The following is a 20,803-nucleotide window of genomic DNA, read 5'->3' on the forward strand; positions in this document are numbered from 1 at the left end:
ACACCTCATACCAGCTGTCAAGCACGGTGGTGGAGGGCTGATGATCTGGGCTGGTTCACTTAGCTTTACTCACTGTTTCTGAAGCTGCTGGATCAGGGGTTCACTTAGTTTCTCACTGCTGCTGAAGCTGCTGGATCAGGGGTTCACTTAGTTTCTCACTGCTGCTGAAGCTGCTGCTACAGGCTGCTGGATCAGGGGTTCACTTAGTTTCTCCCTCACTAGTGTAGCAGGTGTGGTTTACCTGAGCGAGCCGCCGCAGCAGCAGCTCTGCAGACGGACGCGACCAGTCCAGGAAGATCTCCGGCACCAGAGTGACGGTCATCTCCAGAACCCGCAGCAGGCTGACGGACAGATCGAAGCAGGTCGCACACACCTGCAGACAGGTTCACATAAATCACAAATCACACGTCTCATCTGACAGGCTGCAACTTCGGCTTAAACTGAGCTGTGGTACCTTCAGCTGACGGGTGTCCACAAAGTTCCTCTCTGGACGCTCTGCGGCCTGCTGGATCTGAGACAGAGGAGACAAAGACGTCTGAAGAAGACAGAAGAAGAAGAATCTAACAGTTGATCCCAGTCAAACAGCATTTAACACGGGTCTGGGACAACAGGAAGTGTGGTACCACCGATGGCCACCAGGTGCTGCTCAGTGGCGTTTCTTTCTCACGAAGGAGTCTTTGGTTCGATCCTGGTCAGTGGAGCTTTTCTAATCTGAAGACGGAACATCCTCCACAACGTTAAAGAAGTCCTGATTCGGATTTTTATTGAAAACAAGAGTCCGGTCCAGGTGTTTCTGACCAGTCCAGGTTCAGTTAGACCAGTTGTTAGCAGCTGGTTCTGGTCATTCTTCCGTCTGAACTCTCAGATCTCAGAGCTCTCTCTGATGCTGTTGCTTCAGATTGAGTTTCTCTGCCAACATGGGACTGATTTTACTCTCTGAACCAGGACATTTCTAACATCACCTCTGGGAGTTCCTCAGGGATCCGTCCTCAACCCCCTTCTTTTCTCCATATGCATGTTACCATAAGAACACATGATTCTCACACTTTAGTTCCAACTTTCTAACAGTTTTATGCCCTTTTTGCCCAAACCAGTCAGAGTTAATGCTTAGTTGTGCGAGTTTAAATCTGCATTTAGCCAACTTTTGTTCTTGTTTCCGTTGCTGTGAAGCACTTTGTAACTTTGAGAACGACTGAAGGTGAAATTGTGCTGCTGGAATCACTTTTAGAACAGACTTCTTACCTCCTGGATCATGCCAATGAACTCGGAGAAGGCCCAGTTGAGCTGGTTCAGGACGCTGTTGAGGAACGAGGCGGCCATGTCTTTGTCCATACTCAGCAGCTCCGCCATGTGCCTCTGCAGCAGCAGCGATGGACACGGCTCTGGACCAATCAGAGGACAGAGGACAGGTCAGGAAAGGACTGCTCCCAGAATCAGAACCGCTGGATCATTTAAAACACGCCCCAAACAGCTTTAATGTGAATAAACTGGATAATCTGAGTAACTTGCACAGAGAACAGTCACTGTTATGCAACTCTTTGCTGGGATACATAACAGTAATTAAAGTTTAACCAACTCTAATCCCGGCTGCAGAGCGGACCACACACTGAGGAGGACGGTTTCAGGTTGGGACGAAGGACTCGGCGCCGCTGAGGTCGTCTGTCACGCATTATTTCTGCTTTATCGGCTCAAAGCAGCAGCAGCAGCGACCTCAGACAGCTCATTACACAGCTGTGACTGATGGGGACACAGTTCTTTAGAGGGTAAAATAAAGCAGGAAGAAGGGAAAAGAAAACGACGGGACAAACAGGAACAGATGATGGAGAGACACACAGAGGAGATGATGAGCTGCAGCCTCCTCAGAGGTCATTACCGACATCCCTCCTGCTTTCACCAAGACAAACTCAAAGAGTTTCATTTCAAAAACATCTCAATAACTTCCTCATTCTAAGATCCTGCATTTAATTTCTGCTCCATGCATTTAAGATCATTTACTTCCAGCTGCAGCCAGAGTTCTGATGAGATCTAACAGCAGAGATCATGTTTCTCCAGTTTTAGCTTCCTGTTAAATTCAGAATAGAATCTAAGATTCTTCTCCTCACATATAAAGCTCTTAATGACCGAGCTCCATCACATCTTAAAGATCTCACAGTTGGATATTTCCCCAACAGAGCACTTTGCTCTCAGGCTGCAGGTTTCCTTGTGGTTCCCAGAGTTTCTAAAAGCAGAATGGGAGGCAGAGCCTTCAGTTATCAGGCCCCTAAAAGCAGAATGGGAGGCAGAGCCTTCAGTTATCAGGCCCCTAAAAGCAGAATGGGAGGCAGAGCCTTCAGTTATCAGGCCCCTAAAAGCAGAATGGGAGGCAGAGCCTTCAGTTATCAGGCCCCTAAAAGCAGAATGGGAGGCAGAGCCTTCAGTTATCAGGCCCCTAAAAGCAGAATGGGAGGCAGAGCCTTCAGTTGTCAGGCCCCTAAAAGCAGAATGGGAGGCAGAGCCTTCAGTTATCAGGCCCCTAAAAGCAGAATGGGAGGCAGAGCCTTCAGTTATCAGGCCCCTAAAAGCAGAATGGGAGGCAGAGCCTTCAGTTATCAGGCCCCTAAAAGCAGAATGGGAGGCAGAGCCTTCAGTTATCAGGCCCCTAAAAGCAGAATGGGAGGCAGAGCCTTCAGTTATCAGGCCCCTAAAAGCAGAATGGGAGGCAGAGCCTTCAGTTATCAGGCCCCTAAAAGCAGAAAGGGAGGGAGAGCCTTCAGTTATCAGGCCCCTAAAAGCAGAATGGGAGGCAGAGCCTTCAGTTATCAGGCCCCTAAAAGCAGAATGGGAGGCAGAGCCTTCAGTTATCAGGCCCCTAAAAGCAGAATGGGAGGCAGAGCCTTCAGTTATCAGGCCCCTAAAAGCAGAATGGGAGGCAGAGCCTTCAGTTATCAGGCCCCTAAAAGCAGAATGGGAGGCAGAGCCTTCAGTTATCAGGCCCCTCTCTGTGGAACCAGCTGCCAGTTTGGCTTCAGGAAGCAGACACCCTCTCTACCTTTAAGATCAGGCTGAAACTTTCCTTTCTGATAAAGCTTATAGTTAGGGATGGCTCAGGTGAGCCTGAAACATCCCATAGTTCTGCTGCTATAGGCCCAGCCTGCTGGGGGAGCTCCCATGATGCACCTCTCCTCCCTCCATGTACAGATGACATCATTGCTGTCATTAACTTGTGTTTCTCTCTCTCAGCAGGTGTCTCTGGCCTGGTGTTACGCTGCTTGTTGTCCCCTCTTTCCTGTCCTCTCAGCCCCAGCTGGTCCAGGCAGATGGACCCTTCCTGGTTCTGGTTCTGATGGAGGTTTCTTCCTGTTAAAAGGGAGTTTTTTCTCTCCACAGTCGCCTCGTCCTTATTTATTGTCTCCGTGTGAATCGGACTCATTTGGAACTCTTACTCTAACCCAAAATGCGTATAAATGACCCGGGAAAACGCCCTCCGACCGTCTGTCAGCTGAAGTTCTGTCAGTTCTGATCGTTTTGGGTTTCCTCTGCTGTGAAGCTGCTCTTTCATCCTGAAACTCTGACAGATTCAGACCGGTCCAATAAACCCTGACAGCTTTACCTCCAACCTGAGAGCGAGTATTGATCGCTGAGTAGCTTAACCGAGCTCCCTCCTGAACATGCAGCACACGTACAAATCACTCTGAGGAGGTCCGGCTGCAGCAAACATGACGAATAAACACCAACAGAAAGAGAAGAGTGAAGGTGGAAGGAAGAACTTACTTTGGAAACTAGCAATGGACAGATCCCCTGAAAGGCATGCGGATGAGAAGCACACAGATGGAGGTCAGTTATCATGCAGGAGAGCAGAAAATCACCGTTTGATTCAAGTGGAAAACAGACAGAAGCTTTAAAACAAAGAGGAAACAGGCTGAAACAGAAGATGAAGCGCTGAACAAACCCGTCTAATCAGCTCACAGACTGATGTTTGGACCTGAAAGTATTCACACCCCGCAGCAGCACTCCTTCTTTGTTTTTAGGGTCCAAGTCATTTGTTTATTAAATGCTCAACACACAGATGTTATGTTCTATGTACGCCTCAGCTCCTGAGCTCATACAAATCATTCATCTCCAACCAGTGCGCAGGTTTTACTCCAACTGGATCCCAGTGAGTGACATCACTGCTCAAAGAGGAAGTGACATCACCTGCTCAAAGAGGAAGTGACATCACCTGTTCAAAGAGGAAGTGACATCGCTGCTCAAAGAGGAAGTGATCGCTGCTCAAAGAGGAAGTGACATCACTGCTCAAAGAGAGAGTGACATCACCTGCTCAAAGAGGAAGTGACATCGCTGCTCAAAGAGAGAGTGACATCGCCTGCTCAAAGAGGAAATGACATCGCTGCTCAAAGAGGAAGTGACATCACCTGCTCAAAGAGGAAGTGACATCACTTCTCAAAGAGGAAGTGACATCATCTGCTCAGCATCTGGTCCAAAGAGACGTAACCTGCTTAGACGCCACCAAGCAGGTGGTCATGTGGGAGCTAACTGTGCATGACAGGAAGCTGGCAAAGTACCAAGACCTGGTGGTGGAGTGCAGAAGGCTGGCAAACCAAGTGAAGTGGGCTGCCGGGGGTTTTCTGGCCGTTCAATCTGCAAAGCCTAAAAGAACACGTCCCCCCTCTGTTCATTGAGCTCCTCTGGCTGCCCTTAGCATCAGATCCAAGTCCCTGATGTTAGCTACAAAGAGCTTAATGGAACGGCTCCATCTACTTGAATGCTCTTGCAAAGGCTTCTGTCCCAACTGGGTCCCTCCGTTGGTCCCAGGATTGTCGTCTAGCAGCTCCTACACCACGCCTAAGACAATCCAAACTCTGTTCATGTGTCGTCCCACGATGGTGGAATGACCTACCGAGCGCTACCAGAACAGGGGCGTCCCTGTCTATCTTCAAGAAGCTCCTGAAAACCCAGCTCTTCAGAGAGCATCTCCTATCCCAGCACTTACCTTGTACTTCCCTCCCCCCTCTATCTCTGCTCTTTATCTTTCTGCTCTTCCTTCTATGCCTGCACCCTATCTCTACTCTGTCCCCTCTGACAGAGTCGGACTCCTGGGTTCCTTCTATGGAGCTTATTGTTAGCTTATTGTTAGCTTTTTGTATAGCTGTTATATCTTCATTTGTAAGTCGCTTTGGATAGAAGCGTCTGATAAATACAGAAACAGAAACAGAAACAAAGCTCTGGCAGGGTTTGGAGTAACTGTCACTGAAGCTGCAGAATAAGCCATACAATGGCTTTGGATAAAGAGGGCGAGGCCCCGATGGGTCACCTGAGATGCATCTACCTTCCCAACAGCAGAGGAACTGCTGTGGAACCACAAACCTGTTATTTAGAGGCATCAGCCGTGGAAAAAACAAGCCTGTAACCAAAGGCCCTTTTCAGAAACTCTCATTTTCATCTCTCAGAAAACAAAATGACACGAATACTTTTCCATTCTTTTTCCTTTTTGTTTGAATCATTTCATCCACTCAGCATCTGTAATCCTGAAGCTGAAACGAGCCGATGCTGCATTTCTGTGTCTCAACGACATGCAGAAACATGGAGGACGACTTCAGAGACTCACGTCTGTCGATCACCTTCACACACACACACACAGTGATGATTAAAGGCATAAATCCAGCAGAGCGGCAGTAAAAATAAACCTGGCGGTCGTGGCCTCAGTTTATTTATGGGACTTCATGAAAGAAGACGAGAGCTGAAATTGGAGGATGCTCCAGAAAAGAAAGATTAAAGTGATGAAGAAGACAAAAGACTCCTCCACCTTCATCATTCTGAGCTCTGCTGAGCAGCTGCACATCAGCACAGATTACTCCACCTACTCTGCAGGCTGGGCAGGTTGGCGTCCTCGGGTTTGGTCTTCAGCAGGTGAGGCAGGCGAGTGTATCTGTAGCCGAACCCACATCCCTAACGAACAGGAGCACAACACACTGTTAGAGAGGAAGAGGATGAAGTTACACTGATTCACAATCAGACGATTAAATATGTGGAACTCGCCTTAAGATCCGCTCTCACACAAACACCAACAGCACAGTGGGAAATAAAAGCTTCTACGGAGAGCCTGAAGGCTCAAAACTGCAGCTTTCAGGCTGCTTAAAGTGATGTCCTGATAAACTACAGAAATAGATAAGTTGATGTCTCACAGGTAACTGGCAGCTTTCACTTTTAGGAGGAGATGTGAACTCATTCAGATCTCAGATTTCTCACATCTGCTGATCACTTTCTCCACAAAACCCAAATAAACTTCAACAACATTTCCACACGAGTTGCAAACGTTTCGTCTTTGTTTTGCTTCGGAACATGAATCTTAATCTCAGCCTCATCTTCCTTTGTCCACCTCAGAGTTCTGCTTTAACGACCCGACGTGCCTTTAAGACACACGGGTTTCCGGACCGCTCTGACATCATCAGCGCTCACTAGGACTTCTTCTTCTCCCCCAAAGGGAAACAAACAGGTTCAACGTGAGGCCCAGAAGGCTTTAAACTGCACCTGACATCACCGACAGGCCTCATATTAAGCGTGTGCACGTGCACGTGCGCTCACCCTCCACAGCCGGACCAGGATCCAGTTGGTCTGAGCCCAGGGTCTCTGCTCATATGGGGCCAGCAGGTTCCTCATCATCGCCACTCGTCTGAAAGCACAAACATCAGCAAATGTCACCTGGACCTGCTGCCAGCTTCTAATCCACAGATCAATATATCACAGATGGATCTGTCTGACCCTCCAATAAGCAGGAGGGTCGTCCATCTGACCACATCCAGGTCATCTTCTTACGTAAGAAAACGCCACTGAGCTGCTCAAACATCCAATAAAAGCCACATCAGTGACTCTCTTTGCTTTTATCCACCTTCAGCACAAGTACTGAAAGAGCTTCAATCCAATTTAATGCAAAAAAACAGCTAAATAAATTAGTTTATGTGATAATAAATATTACTAAAATTAAATAAAAATGATTTTATAAAAGATGAATCGTCCAGAATGTGAAAAAAATTGGATTTTTCTGCTTTAACTTTAAACTGAATGAATTTCAGCTCGTGTTAATATTTATTTATGTTTTTAATTTAATTTGTTATCTTAATTAAATTGATTCTGAAAGGCCGCCCCCTCATTTGCATAATGAAGCAAAAACACATGGAGGAATGTCAAATGTGATAAGAGAAATAAATGCATTTATAAATAAAACGAATGACACAAATTAAATTAAAAGAAGAAGGATAACAGAAATAAATCATTTGGGGGGAGTAAATAGATCACTCACTGCTCCTCTGGGATCCTCTCCACTGCCCTGAGGGATTGTGGGTAACAGACGTAGCTCGCCAGCGCCTGCATCAGAGAGTCTTTGATATCTGAGGGAACAGAAGTGTTTTAATACGATGTCAAACAGACGCAGCACCTGTGATGCATTTAAAGACAATCAGACTAATAAATATCATGTTAATCCCACAGGAAACATCTTCCCCTGCTCCCTGCAGCGCCTCCTGCTGTGTGGAAAAGGTTAACGGTTCAGGTGATAAGGACAGCAGCTTCAAAGGCTCCTTCAGGAAACATTTATTCTCATCCAATCGTACCAACTTTGCTTCGTGTAGATAAACATCAGCATCCAGATGTGGTGACTGTGCACTTCAGTGACTTTATTCAGCCAGCAGGTGAAGTTTCTGTGGTTCTTCCTCTGAACAGCTTCACACAGCAGAGTCACATCACAGCTGAGTGGAAGCTGGAAGCTGCTTATTAACCAGAACTCAACTTGGCCTCACATAGATGCAGTTTTCATCTCCTCGGCTACAAATATGCGAAGTTTTAAAGTTGTTCTAAATGCATAAAAGTTGTGTTCTGACTGCTTTAACAGCGCCTTCTTTCACTGTAAGAAGGTATAATTATTTTGTAGTCTAAGTTGTATTTGATGTTTCTCAGTGATCAACGAGGTATTTTCAGCTGCTGCCCTGCTTACATGTGGAGTTCCTCAAGGTTCCATACTGGGCCCACCTTGTTTTCTTTGTAAATGTTGACTTTCGGGTCCATTTTTTAGATCTTGAAAGATTAGCTTCCGTTTATTTGCAGAGCATTCAAATGCATCTGTCTGTGAACATAGAAATGAGATATCCTGCAACTGGAATTAGACACAGACTGAAAACCAGACAGATCTGAAGGGGATCTGAACAGTTTTCTTGGTCTGATTTTTGACCCTACATTTTCATTTTGTTTGGAGTTTCTACATGAAAACCTTTTTCAGTTCAGACTCATCATATAACAACAATATTGGGCTCTTTCCACTGGCTTCCTGTTACAGGGTCATCTTCTGGTTCTGGTGCTGTTTTAAAGGCCGTAAATGGTGGCTGTTCTGAGTCTGTAGAACAACCTTTTAAGAAGATGCTGCACTTCTTCTTCATATTTAAGTGCTCCATGAATAAAACTAATAATAACGCCCTGAAACACTTAAACAAATCATATCAGACTTGCTTTTCTTTCAGGACACACAGCGTTTAAACCAGTGCAACGAGGCCGGTCATATTCAGGTCTCTTAAGTGTTTTAGTGCAGCGTTCTCATGAGCCCAACAGATGCAGTTCTCATCTCCTCGGCTACAAATATGCGAAGTTTTAAAGTTGTTCTTAATGCATAAAAGTTGTGTTCTGACTGCTTTAACGGCACCTTCTTTCACTGTAAGAAGGTATAATTCTGTAGTGGTCCTAGTTGTATTTGATGTTTCTCAGTGATCAACGAGGTCTTTTCAGCTGCTGCCCTGCTTGCATGTGGAGTTCCTCAAGGTTCAATACTGGGCCCACCTTTGTTTCCTTTGTAAATGTTGCCTTTCGGGTCCTTTTTTTTAGATCTTGAAAGATTAGCTTCCATTTCTTTGCAGAGCATTCAAATGCATCTGTCCGTGAACATAGAAATTAGATATCCTGCAACTGGAATTAGACACAGACTGAAAACCAAACAGATCTGAAGGGGATCTGGACAGTTTTCTCGGTCTGATTTTTGACCCTACATTTTAAATTTGTTTGGAGTTTCTACATGAAAACCATTTCTTCCTGTTTCAGAGTCATCTTAAAGGTTCTGGTGCTGTTTTAAAGGCCGTAAATGGTCCAAGAACGATAAAGTCGACCAATCAGAAAAACAGAGTGGCTGTTCTGTTCTGAGCCTGTAGAACAACCTTTTAAGAAGATGCTGCACTTCTTCTTCATATTTAAGTGCTCCATGAATAAAACTAATAATAACGCCCTGAAACACTTAAACAAATCATATCAGACTTGCTTTTCTTTCAGGACACACAGCGTTTAAACCAGTGCAACGAGGCCGGTCATATTCAGGTCTCTGAAGTGTTTTAGTGCAGCGTTCTCATGAGCCCAACAGATGCAGTTCTCATCTCCTCGGCTACAAATATGCTAAGTTTTAAAGTTGTTCTTAATGAATAAAAGCTGTGTTCTGACTGCTTTAACAGCGCACTGTAAGAAGGTATAATTCTGTAGTGGTCTAAGTCGTATTTGATGTTTCTCAGTTATGAACGAGGTATTTTCAGCTGCTGCCCTGCTTGCATGTGGAGTTCCTCAAGGTTCAATACTGGGCCCACCTTGTTTTCTTTGTAAATGTTGCCTTTCGGGTCCTTTTTTTAGATCTTGAAAGATTAGCTTCCGTTTCTTTGCAGAGCATTCAAATGCATCTGTCCGTGAACATAGAAATGAGATATCCTGCAACTGGAATTAGACACAGACTGAAAACCAAACAGATCTGAAGGGGATCTGGACAGTTTTCTTGGTCTGATTTTTGACCCTACATTTTAATTTTGTTTGGAGTTTCTACATGAAAACCATTTTCAGTTCAGACTCATCATATAACATCAATATTGGCTTCTTTCCACTGGCTTCCTGTTACAGGGTCATCTTAAAGGTTCTGGTGCTGTTTTAAAGGCCGTAAATGGTGGCTGTTCTGAGTCTGTAGAACAACCTTTTAAGAAGATGCTGCACTTCTTCTTCATATTTAAGTGCTCCATGAATAAAACTAATAATAACGCCCTGAAACACTTAAACAAATCATATCAGACTTGCTTTTCTTTCAGGACACACAGCGTTTAAACCAGTGCAACGAGGCCGGTCATATTCAGGTTTCTGAAGTGTTTTAGTGCAGCGTTCTCATGAGCCCAACAGATGCAGTAATGCATAAATTTAATTAGCTCTTCAGCTGAAGGCGATGGTCACAGCAGGACTCGTTTCTCTGCAGCAGGTCGTCACTACAACACAGATTTTACTGTCATGTTGAGCGTTTCTGGCTCTTCTTCATCCTCTCAATCACTTATCGCTGCAGCAGGATTTTTCTGAGGAAACATCTCCGATAAGAGGAGGGTGACTGATCGCTGCGGTCTGATCGTGATAAACAGCGACGGCTTCCTGGAACACACGTCTTAGCAGATAAATAACACACTAAGCACTCGGCCTTCTGTGGGATTTATCACCTGCTGGTAAAAATACAGGCACTGCATTGGCTAAATTAAAGACTGTATGTTAACTGAAGCATTTTACAGGGAAATGAGGGGAAAGACTGCAGGGAATCATCCAGGGAACAAAAAACCAACAGTCTTCCTCTCTGCTCCTGATTTGCATTCTTAGTTCTGCCTTCAGTCATGAATCTGCTGCAGAAAAGAGACAAACTGGAGACTCCTGCTAAACATAAACAGTCATCTGAACATGAAACTCTAACGTAACAGGAGACAGCTGAGGAAGAGGAGCAGAGAAACACATATTTTAACTGAAGATGTTGGTTGAAACGCACAGTTAAAAGTTCTATGATACTAATTTTACTTTGAGCCAATCGGCTTCTGATAGAAACAAACACATCAATCAATCCCCAAAAAATAAGATGAGCTGAAGATATTTAATGAAACAAACAGCAGTGGGACTGTGATGCCCATTATTTACCTGCTTTTTTATTCATTTATTCAAATGAGGGGGCGGGGTTATCAAAGTTATTGATTTAATTTCCATGTTTATCTGATATTCTACCAGATCTGCAGTTCACTGAACCAAAAAAGCACCTTAAACCTGTAAACATCAGAGGGTTTAACATACTTCAGGAGAGGACACGGTTACATCATTACAGACACATCTCTGAATCTGTGTGTGTTACCTGTTCCAACGATGCGTGGGTCTGCAAAGTGCTTGGCGAGGATAGCGGCGAGCTGAGTCAGGGTTTCCTCGTAACCTGCGGGAGGAAATCAATGTGGACACATGTGAGGAGCAGCGCTGGCAGCAGCTGACAGTGCACGTTAACCTCTGTGCACACTCAGCAGACATGAAGCTGTCTGCATGTGTGCAGGTTTGGGTTGAACCATGACATGAAAACACTGCAGTGTTGGAACTTTGGGTTTGAGGTTAAAGGTCAAGTTTCTCCACTTAGCAAATTTATTGAATTATCTTAACACCCCAGCGACCCTCTCCAGCTCCTCCTGAGGTGTTCCCAGGTCAGATGGGATATATAATCCCCGCAGTGGGTTCTGGTTCTGACCCGGGGCCTCCTCCCAGGAGGCATCCTAACCAGAGGAACCACCTCAGCTGACTCCTTTCTATGTGGAGGAGCAGCGGCTCTACTCCGAGCTCCCTCCGGATGGTGGAGCTCCTCCCCCCGGATGGTGGGGCTCCTCCCCCAGATGGTGGAGCTCCTCCCCTGGATGGTGGAGCTCCTCCCTCCGGATGATTAAGCTCCTCCCCCCGGATGCTGGAGCTCCTCCCCTCAGCTAATGAATCTCCTCCCCCCGGATGGTGGAGCTCCTCCCCTGGATGGTGGAGCTCCTCCCTCCGGATGATTAAGCTCCTCCCCCCGGATGCTGGAGCTCCTCCCCTCAGCTAATGAATCTCCTCCCCCCGGATGATGGAGCCCCTCCCACCATATGGTGGAGCTCCTCCCACCGGATGCTGGAGCTCCTCCCCTCAGCTAATGAATCTCCTCCCCCCGGATGGTGGAGCTCCTCCCCCTATCTCACAGGCTGAGCCCCGCCCCCCTCTGAAGGAAACTCATTTCAGCCGCTTGTATCCACGACCTCCTTCTTTGGGTCAGAACCCAGATCTGTGAGCACAGGTGAGGGTTGGAACAAAGATGGAGCAGGAACCTGAAAGCTTCTCCTTCCGGCTCAGCTTCACCAAACGGACCGGAGCAGCGCCCTCATTACTGCTGACGAAGCCCCGATCCGTCTGTCCATCTCTGATCCAACTCACCATCACTGAGAACCAGGTCCAGAGATGCTGAAACTGCTCCAGCTGAGGCAGAGACTCATCCCGACCCGGAGGGTCAGAACCAGGTCCAGAGATGCTGAAACTGCTCCAGCTGAGGCAGAGACTCATCCCGACCCGGAGGTTCAGAACCAGGGCCTCAGATCTGGAGGAGCTGCTTCACACTCAGCTGTGAACTGAAGGCCTGAAGAACCCAACAGAACCTCATCATCTGCAGAAAGCAGAGCTGTAACCCTGAGGTTCAGAACCAGACGCCCTCCTCCCCCCGACTGCACCTCCAGATCCTGTCCCTGAAAACCACGAACAGGGCCGGAGACAAGGGGCAGCCCTGATGGAGTCCAACACCGCAAACCAGAACCACTTTGGACCATAAATGTGGACACGGTTCTGACTTAGTTATTCAGGGACTGAAAAGCCCAAAAAAAGCAACTCCGGTACCACATAAGCACAAAGTCTGAAAGATGAGGAAAAAAGTGCAAAAAGAAGCACGATATGTCACCTTTAAAGAGGCCGGTTACTATGACAACCTGAATCCACTGTTGTTAAAGTCTGAAGTTATGAATTGTCATGTTTATTATAAAAAGTCTAAAAAGGAATTAAAAGGAGATTCATGTCTGAGTTTAATTAAGCAACAAACGGAGCCAAAAATCTAAATATTTGTGATTTTCTGTGGTTTTCTAAAGCTATTTTTGAAGGTTAGAAAATGAAATGAACGCCGTTCCTGTCGAGCATCTCTGCAGGAAGAACATGTGAGCGTCCTGCTTCAGTTTGAGCCAACACAGACCCTTCGGTTCGTCCACGGATTAAAGTCATTTCCACTCGTTCTGAGTGAGATGAAGGAGGATTAAAGGGAATTCATGGAGCTGACATGACATGTGGACTTAGGCTGAGGTGGTCTGAAATCATTCAGGCTGATACGAACATCCTCTGAAGGAGTAATAAACTCTGTTTAAAGCTCCTTCATCTCCATGCCTTCAGCTCTCTGAGCTGCAGAATGATCCATCTTTCTGCCGTTTTCACATTAATATCAGAGCTCAGATCACGCAGATAATCAGACTTCCTCCCATCGACGTCTCTTACGTTTAATCCAATCAGAGCACGGTCATTTCAGAGGGCTGCACATAAATCTGGAGCAGCCCAGATGACCTGAATGGTCATGAAAGTTTGACACTAATTTCCTGTTTTAATGAGGAACAACAGAATGAAGCAGCTGCTGTGTCTGTGAATCATTTGGACCAAAGCATGCGGCAGATAATTCACCAAAGGGAGCATATTCTGCCCTTTTTAACAAGCCCAGAAGATTTTCTGAGGTCTTATTGACACGTGTGAGATGGGCTTTCGTTGAAATACCTGCTGGTTGAACCTCTCTGGTTCAGCGAGGCTGCAACACGTTGGTGAAGGGTTAGTTTCTGTGTGTTTGTCCGCTGGCTGAGGAAAGTTCAGGTGTGTTTACCTGCGTTACCTGTCATCCACACCTGGACATCTGCTGTGATTTAACGCAGTAACACAGACATAAAGAAGCTGTTCCTGCAGTCAGAAACACTCCAGATCCCAGAGGGAAACAGTATAAAAAATATGTCTTTTTTTCAAGTTTCCTTCTCCTTCTTTAGGTTCTGGCAGCCGAGATGTAGCAAAGGCGCATTACTGCCCCCACAGGTCACAAATAGAAGTTTCGATAGCTCACAAATCTCACAAGACAGCGGCAAGAAATATTGTTAAATTTAATCTCGCGAGAGCTCGTCACACCCCTAATAGATACAGATAGTTACTCTATTGATCCTAGAGGGAAACAGTTTAGCAGTTAGCTGTAAGTTAGCAGTTAGCTGTAAGTTAGCAGTAAGTTACAGCTAAATGCTAACTTACAGCTAGCTGCTAAGTTAGCAGCAGATGCTAGCAAACAATGCTTTCTCATCAGTAATGGACCAAGCCGGAGATGTGCACAGCGTAACTCGTAGTAATGCATGTGAACCGTTAATTACTGCGTTTAAACATTTTGGATATATTAACCTCATTAAAAAATTGTACCTGGAGACCTCCATCTTTATCAGAAACATGCCGATAATGTAACGTTAGCACACCGAGAGTGAGGAGAGGACCGGTGTTGTGTTGGAAACACACCTTAAACACAGCTGCAGGTTGTCTGAGTTACAGAACGGAACCGTTCAGCTAGAAAGCTTCAGCTAACAAAGTAATGTGGGAACAATAATGTTCATCTTTCAGAAAGGAACAGCAGTAACTCCTTAGAAGTTGCTGTACGTCATCTTCATTAGCTAAGCTGTTAGCGTTAGCTTCAGCTAACAAAGTAATGTGGGAACAATAATGTTCATCTTTCAGAAAGGAGCAGCAGTAACTCCTTAGAAGTTGGTGAACGTCATCTTCATTAGCTAAGCTGTTAGCGTTAGCTTCAGCTAACAAAGTAATGTGGGAACAATAATGTTCATCTTTCAGAAAGGAACAGCAGTAACTCCTTAGAAGTTGGTGTACGTTATCTTCATTAGCTAAGCTGTTAGCGTTAGCTGCTCCTAAAGGAAGAAATAAATCAGTAAATAAACCATGAGGAGTTATTTCTCAGATGCTTCCATTTCCCTGCTCTGAAGTTCAGGCTCTGAGAGCTGGAACTGATCCTCTTTGTGGCTCAGTTCCTTCAGTCCAGCGTTGAACTGGACCAAGTTGTTAAAACAGTGGGATGAAAAGTGTTTGCTGCACATTCACAGTCTTTAGCTAACTCTGCTGGAACATTAGCCTCAGATATAGTTTATCCACTGGGCTCTTATATCCTCTGAGGCTGCTGCTGGATGGAAGATGCATGCTCCTCAGTACAGCTGACAGCAGAACATTTCCACCAGAAGCTGGCTTCATCCGTCCAGCAGGGTGGATGTGAGTGGGCGGGGCTTAGCAGAGGAGGCGGAGCCAACTTAAGGAGTGACGTACTTTAGAAATGAAAATCAGAATGACTCTTTAAATGAGGAACTTTCAAACAAAGAGGAAGTAAATAAATACCAGGGCTGTGTTTTTGGGGAGTTTTACAGCTGCTGGTGGCTTCAGACGCCCTGATATATGCGGGGAAATAGTTTAGCAGTTAGCTGTAAGTTAGCAGCAGATGCTAGCAAACAGCGTAACTCGTTACCCTCAGATATAGTTTACCCACTGGGCTCTTATATCCTCTGAGGCTGCTGCTGGATGGAAGATGCATGCTCCTCAGTGCAGCTGACAGCAGAACATTTCCACCAGAAGCTGGCTTCATCCGTCCAGCAGGGTGGCTGTGAATGGGCGGGGCTTAGCAGAGGAGGCGGAGCCAACTGAGAACAGCTAGTCAAACAAAGGAGAACTCAAAAAAAATACCAGGGTTGTGTTTTGGGGGAGTTTTGCACCTGCTGGTGACCTCAGACGCCCTGATATCTGCTCCCAGGAACAGGAGGAAAATAAATATGTGGCCTTAAGACCTCAGGAAGCAGGCAGAAAGAGGTCGGCTTTCTTTCAGACTTTGCCTTCAGACCCTGTTCAGGTTTTCGGTGACATTTTAAGGTACCTGGCAGTTCCTCCATGCTGTTGGCGGGGCTGAAGTAGTTCTTCAGGGCGCTGTAGGCGTTCATGGCCACATTGAGGTAGAACTCTGGAGCGAAGGCGAACAGAGAGCCGGTGTTGTCGGCGTGTTCGATGGTGCGAATGCAAACACACAGCAGCCAGTACACGTCCAGCATCTTTTCCTGCACACATCAGAGCTAAGAGTGAAGCAGCAGAGGAGAGAACGCTTCAGACGACCAACACATGCAGGAGCTGCATCACCTTGGAGTAGATGGTGGCGTTGATCCAGGCCAGTCTGCGGCTCAGGTGGTTCAGCTTCTCTGCAAACACCTTCTGACTCTTCTGGAGCTCCTCCTGGATGTCTGCACGCTGGAAACAAGATGGAGTCACTTTAACTCCAGCAGGAAACAGCAGAATAAAGCAAAAGGAGAGTTAACCAAAGACAAACCGATTCAATAAGATGCTCCAATCCAAAAACGACAGGATGGGGTGAAGATAAACACCAATTTTCCATTTAGTCTGTTTTCTGAACTCAACTTATTTCCTGTTCAGCTTCATTTAATCTGTTAACAAACATCATTTCTACACCTCAGACCTGCAACACATTCTAAATGACTTCAAATTAAAGATATATTCAAATAAAGATTAACATGAACATAATAAAAGATAGAGATGCCACATGAAAGTATGTGCTGAGTGGTAATAAAACTGTATTATTGACGCAAATTTAGGTAAAGACTACAGCATTTTGGGTAAAATAAGCTGGAATTTGAACTAATGTCTCATCAGCTTCATTTAATCTGTTAACAAACATCATTTCTACACCTCAGACCTGCAGCATCCCATAAAGTCAGTGAATCTTTTCCCACTTTGTTTCCTTCTGCCAACACTTAAAGCCGTTCTGACTCTGAGGAAACCAGGTGATGCAGAGCTCCAGCTGTTATTTTGTCCCATTCTTCCTGCAAACACGTCTGAATACCAATAATGACCAAATTACACCAAATAATGTCCAAATTACACCAAATAATGACCGAATTACACCAAATAATGACCGAATTACACTAAATAATGACCAAATTATACCAAATAATGATCAAAATATACCAAATAATGACCAAATTATACTAAATAATGACCAAATATACCAAATAATGACCAAATTATACCAAATAATGACCAAATTATACCAAATAATGACCAAATATACCAAATAATGACCAAATATACCAAATAATGACCAAAATATACCAAATAATGACCAAATTATACCAAATAATGACCAAATTATACCAATTAATGACCAAATATACCAAATAATGACCAAATATACCAAATAATGACCAAATTATACCAAATAATGACCAAACACTTTGTTTCCTTCTGCCAACACTTAAAGCCGTTCTGACTCTGAGGAAACCAGGTGATGCAGAGTTCCAGCTGTTATTTTGTCCCATTCCTCCTTAAACAGGTCTTAAGGTGTGCAGCAGGGCGGGGGGGTGGTTGTTTCTCTGCTGGGGACAGGTCAGGACTGCAGGCAGCCAGTCCAGCACCCGTACCTCTTCTTCCTCAGCCAGGCCTTTGGAATGTGGCAGAATGTGGTTTTCCATGGTCTGCTTGAACAATGCTGGGACGTCCCAGGAAAAGATGTGGCCTTGAAGGCAGCATATGTTGCTGTAAAATCTCAGTGAGCTTTTCTGCATTAATGCTGCCGTCACAGAAGTGGAAATGAGCTTTGCCCCCTGATCCAACCCCATACCATCACAGAGCCTGGCTGCAGGGACTGGTTGCTGACAGCAGGCTGGATGCTGCTTTTGCTCTTTGCTCCATTTCTTCCAACAAAGATGTGGAATACTGATGGGTCTGACCACAGCACACGTTTCCACCGTGTGACGGTCCATCCCAGACGCCTCCGAGCCCAGAGAAGTGGACGAGGTTAACATCAGGCTTCTTTCCTGCACAGTAAAGCTTGTGAATGGAACTCTGTATTGTGGTGCTTGACAAAGGTTTCCACAGTAATCCCTTGTCCAGGTGCTTCTATCAGCTGCTGATGAATGACGGTTCTTGATGCAGCGTCTGAGGGGTCAGAGGTCACGGGGTCCAGCTTAGGCTTGCTCCCTCGTCCTTTACACTGAAACTCCTCCAGATTCCTTCAATGCTTTAATGATATTCTGCTCTGTAGAGGCAGAAATATGCAGATCCCTTCCAGTCTTTCTCTGAGGAACATTGTTTTTAACACAAACTGAAGCTCCTCTGAACATCTTTGATCTTTTTTCCTTATTAGAAGCCCTAAATTGGCTTCAACCATGTTTGAAAACAAGTTGCAGGTCTGAAGTGATGGACGGATGCTTATTAGCAAAAGAAAGGGAAAAAAAAAATTAAAAACAAAATTTTCAGGCTTCACGCTGTCTGTAATTCAATGAAGAAACAGCAGGAATCCGCCTTCTTTTCTCCATACTGTTCAAATTTTCAGTTCAGAGCATCTTCACCATCACAGTAAAACAAAAATGACCTCCTTGGTTCATTAGAATGAAGTTTATCTGTTGTTTACTTCAGCAAACTTTCCTCTGACACTTGTGTCCTGCGTTAACAAGGAGCTCTGAGCTAATTACCTTCAGCTCAACAACAAACGTCTGACTCAATAATCAGAACAACAGATCAGAGGTTCCACATGTCAGCTTATCTCCTGCTTTGAGCTAAATCAAAGTCACTCTGAGTCACTGCAGCTTTTCTGATGGACACGTAAAAAAGAGCTAAATAATTTCAAAGAAGAAACTATAATCCTGAACTTTAAGATGAGCTAAAAGACTGAGAGCTGGAACAGGAAGGAGAGGAAACCATGAAGATTAACAATATAGGACCCAGCCTCATTTCTCTCAGACTTTCCTGTAACTTTAAAGTGTCCTGATCAACAGTTCTGCAGCTTTCTGTAACCTTTAAAGTGTCCTGATCAACAGTTCTGCAGCTTTCTGAAACCTTTAAAGTGTCCTGATCAATAGTTCTGCAGCTTTCTGAAACCTTTAAAGTGTCCTGATCAACAGTTCTGCAGCTTTCTGAGACCTTTAAAGTGTCCTGATCAACAGTTCTTCAGCTTTCTGTAACCTTTAAAGTGTCCTGATCAATAGTTCTGCAGCTTTCTGAAACCTTTAAAGTGTCCTGATCAACAGTTCTGCAGCTTTCTGAAACCTTTAAAGTGTCCTGATCAACAGTTCTGCAGCTTTCTGAAACCTTTAAAGTGTCCTGATCAACAGTTCTGCAGCTTTCTGAGACCTTTAAAGTGTCCTGATCAATAGTTCTGCAGCTTTCTGAAACCTTTAAAGTGTCCTGATCAACAGTTCTGCAGCTTTCTGAAACCTTTAAAGTGTCCTGATCAATAGTTCTGCAGCTTTCTGTAACCTTTAAAGTGTCCTGATCAATAGTTCTGCAGCTTTCTGAAACCTTTAAAGTGTCCTGATCAATAGTTCTGCAGCTTTCTGAAGCCTTTAAAGTGTCCTGATCAACAGTTCTGCAGCTTTCTGTAACCTTTAAAGTGTCCTGATCAACAGTTCTGCAGCTTTCTGAAACCTTTAAAGTGTCCTGATCAACAGTTCTGCAGCTTTCTGTAACCTTTAAAGTGTCCTGATCAACAGTTCTGCAGCTTTCTGTAACCTTTAAAGTGTCCTGATCAACAGTTCTGCAGCTTTCTGTAACCTTTAAAGTGTCCTGATCAATAGTTCTGCAGCTTTCTGAAGCCTTTAAAGTGTCCTGATCAACAGTTCTGCAGCTTTCTGTAACCTTTAAAGTGTCCTGATCAATAGTTCTGCAGCTTTCTGAAACCTTTAAAGTGTCCTGATCAACAGTTCTGCAGCTTTCTGTAACCTTTAAAGTGTCCTGATCAACAATTCTGCAGCTTTCTGAAACCTTTAAAGTGTCCTGATCAACAGTTCTGCAGCTTTCTGAGACCTTTAAAGTGTCCTGATCAACAGTTCTGCAGCTTTCTGTAACCTTTAAAGTGTCCTGATCAACAGTTCTGCAGCTTTCTGTAACCTTTAAAGTGTCCTGATCAACAGTTCTGCAGCTTTCTGTAACCTTTAAAGTGTCCTGATCAACAGTTCTGCAGCTTTCTGTAACCTTTAAAGTGTCCTGATCAACAGTTCTGCAGCTTTCTGTAACCTTTAAAGTGTCCTGATCAACAGTTCTGCAGCTTTCTGTAACCTTTAAAGTGTCCTGATCAACAGTTCTGCAGCTTTCTGTAACCTTTAAAGTGTCCTGATCAACAGTTCTGCAGCTTTCTGTAACCTTTAAAGTGTCCTGATCAATAGTTCTGCAGCTTTCTGAAACCTTTAAAGTGTCCTGATCAACAGTTCTGCAGCTTTCTGTAACCTTTAAAGTGTCCTGATCAACAGTTCTGCAGCTTTCTGAGACCTTTAAAGTGTCCTGATCAACAGTTCTGCAGCTTTCTGAAACCTTTAAAGTGTCCTGATCAACAGTTCTGCAGCTTTCTGAGACCTTTAAAGTGTCCTGATCAACAGTTCTGCAGCTTTCTGTGACCTTTAAAGTGTCCTGATCAATAGTTCTGCAGCTTTCTGAAACCTTTAAAGTGTCCTGATCAACAGTTCTGCAGCTTTCTGAAACCTTTAAAGTGTCCCAATCAATAGTTCTGCAGCTTTCTGAAACCTTTAAAGTGTCCTGATCAACAGTTCTGCAGCTTTCTGAAACCTTTAAAGTGTCCTGATCAACAGTTCTGCAGCTTTCTGAAACCTTTAAAGTGTCCTGATCAACAGTTCTGCAGCTTTCTGAAACCTTTAAAGTGTCCTGATCAATAGTTCTGCAGCTTTCTGAAGCCTTTAAAGTGTCCTGATCAATAGTTCTGCAGCTTTCTGTAACCTTTAAAGTGTCCTGATCAACAGTTCTGCAGCTTTCTGAAGCCTTTAAAGTGTCCTGATCAATAGTTCTGCAGCTTTCTGAAACCTTTAAAGTGTCCTGATCAATAGTTCTGCAGCTTTCTGAAACCTTTAAAGTGTCCTGATCAACAGTTCTGCAGCTTTCTGAAACCTTTAAAGTG

At 44.7% G+C, this 20,803-nt stretch overlaps 1 protein-coding gene across 3 annotated transcripts in view; it reads right to left on the reverse strand.

Annotated features, from left to right (window-relative positions):
* The window catches only part of rnf123 (ring finger protein 123), a 109,887-nt gene that overhangs the window by 55,540 nt on the left and 33,544 nt on the right, over positions 1 to 20,803 (reverse strand). For all 3 annotated transcript variants that reach the window (XM_072381380.1, XM_072381378.1, XM_072381379.1), the window contains exons 26-34: positions 16,024 to 16,131; positions 15,767 to 15,944; positions 11,138 to 11,212; positions 7,277 to 7,364; positions 6,562 to 6,649; positions 5,841 to 5,925; positions 1,243 to 1,382; positions 455 to 511; positions 242 to 373 (exon numbers count right to left, since the gene is read on the reverse strand). In XM_072381380.1, coding sequence (XP_072237481.1) covers positions 242 to 373; positions 455 to 511; positions 1,243 to 1,382; positions 5,841 to 5,925; positions 6,562 to 6,649; positions 7,277 to 7,364; positions 11,138 to 11,212; positions 15,767 to 15,944; positions 16,024 to 16,131 — 951 coding nt within the window. The remainder of the gene's footprint in view (positions 1 to 241; positions 374 to 454; positions 512 to 1,242; positions 1,383 to 5,840; positions 5,926 to 6,561; positions 6,650 to 7,276; positions 7,365 to 11,137; positions 11,213 to 15,766; positions 15,945 to 16,023; positions 16,132 to 20,803) is intronic.

This window comes from Leuresthes tenuis, unplaced genomic scaffold (assembly GCF_036924035.1).
Source record: "Leuresthes tenuis unplaced genomic scaffold, fLeuTen1.0.hap1 SCAF_3, whole genome shotgun sequence".
In the NCBI taxonomy this organism is placed as follows: domain Eukaryota; kingdom Metazoa; phylum Chordata; class Actinopteri; order Atheriniformes; family Atherinopsidae; genus Leuresthes; species Leuresthes tenuis.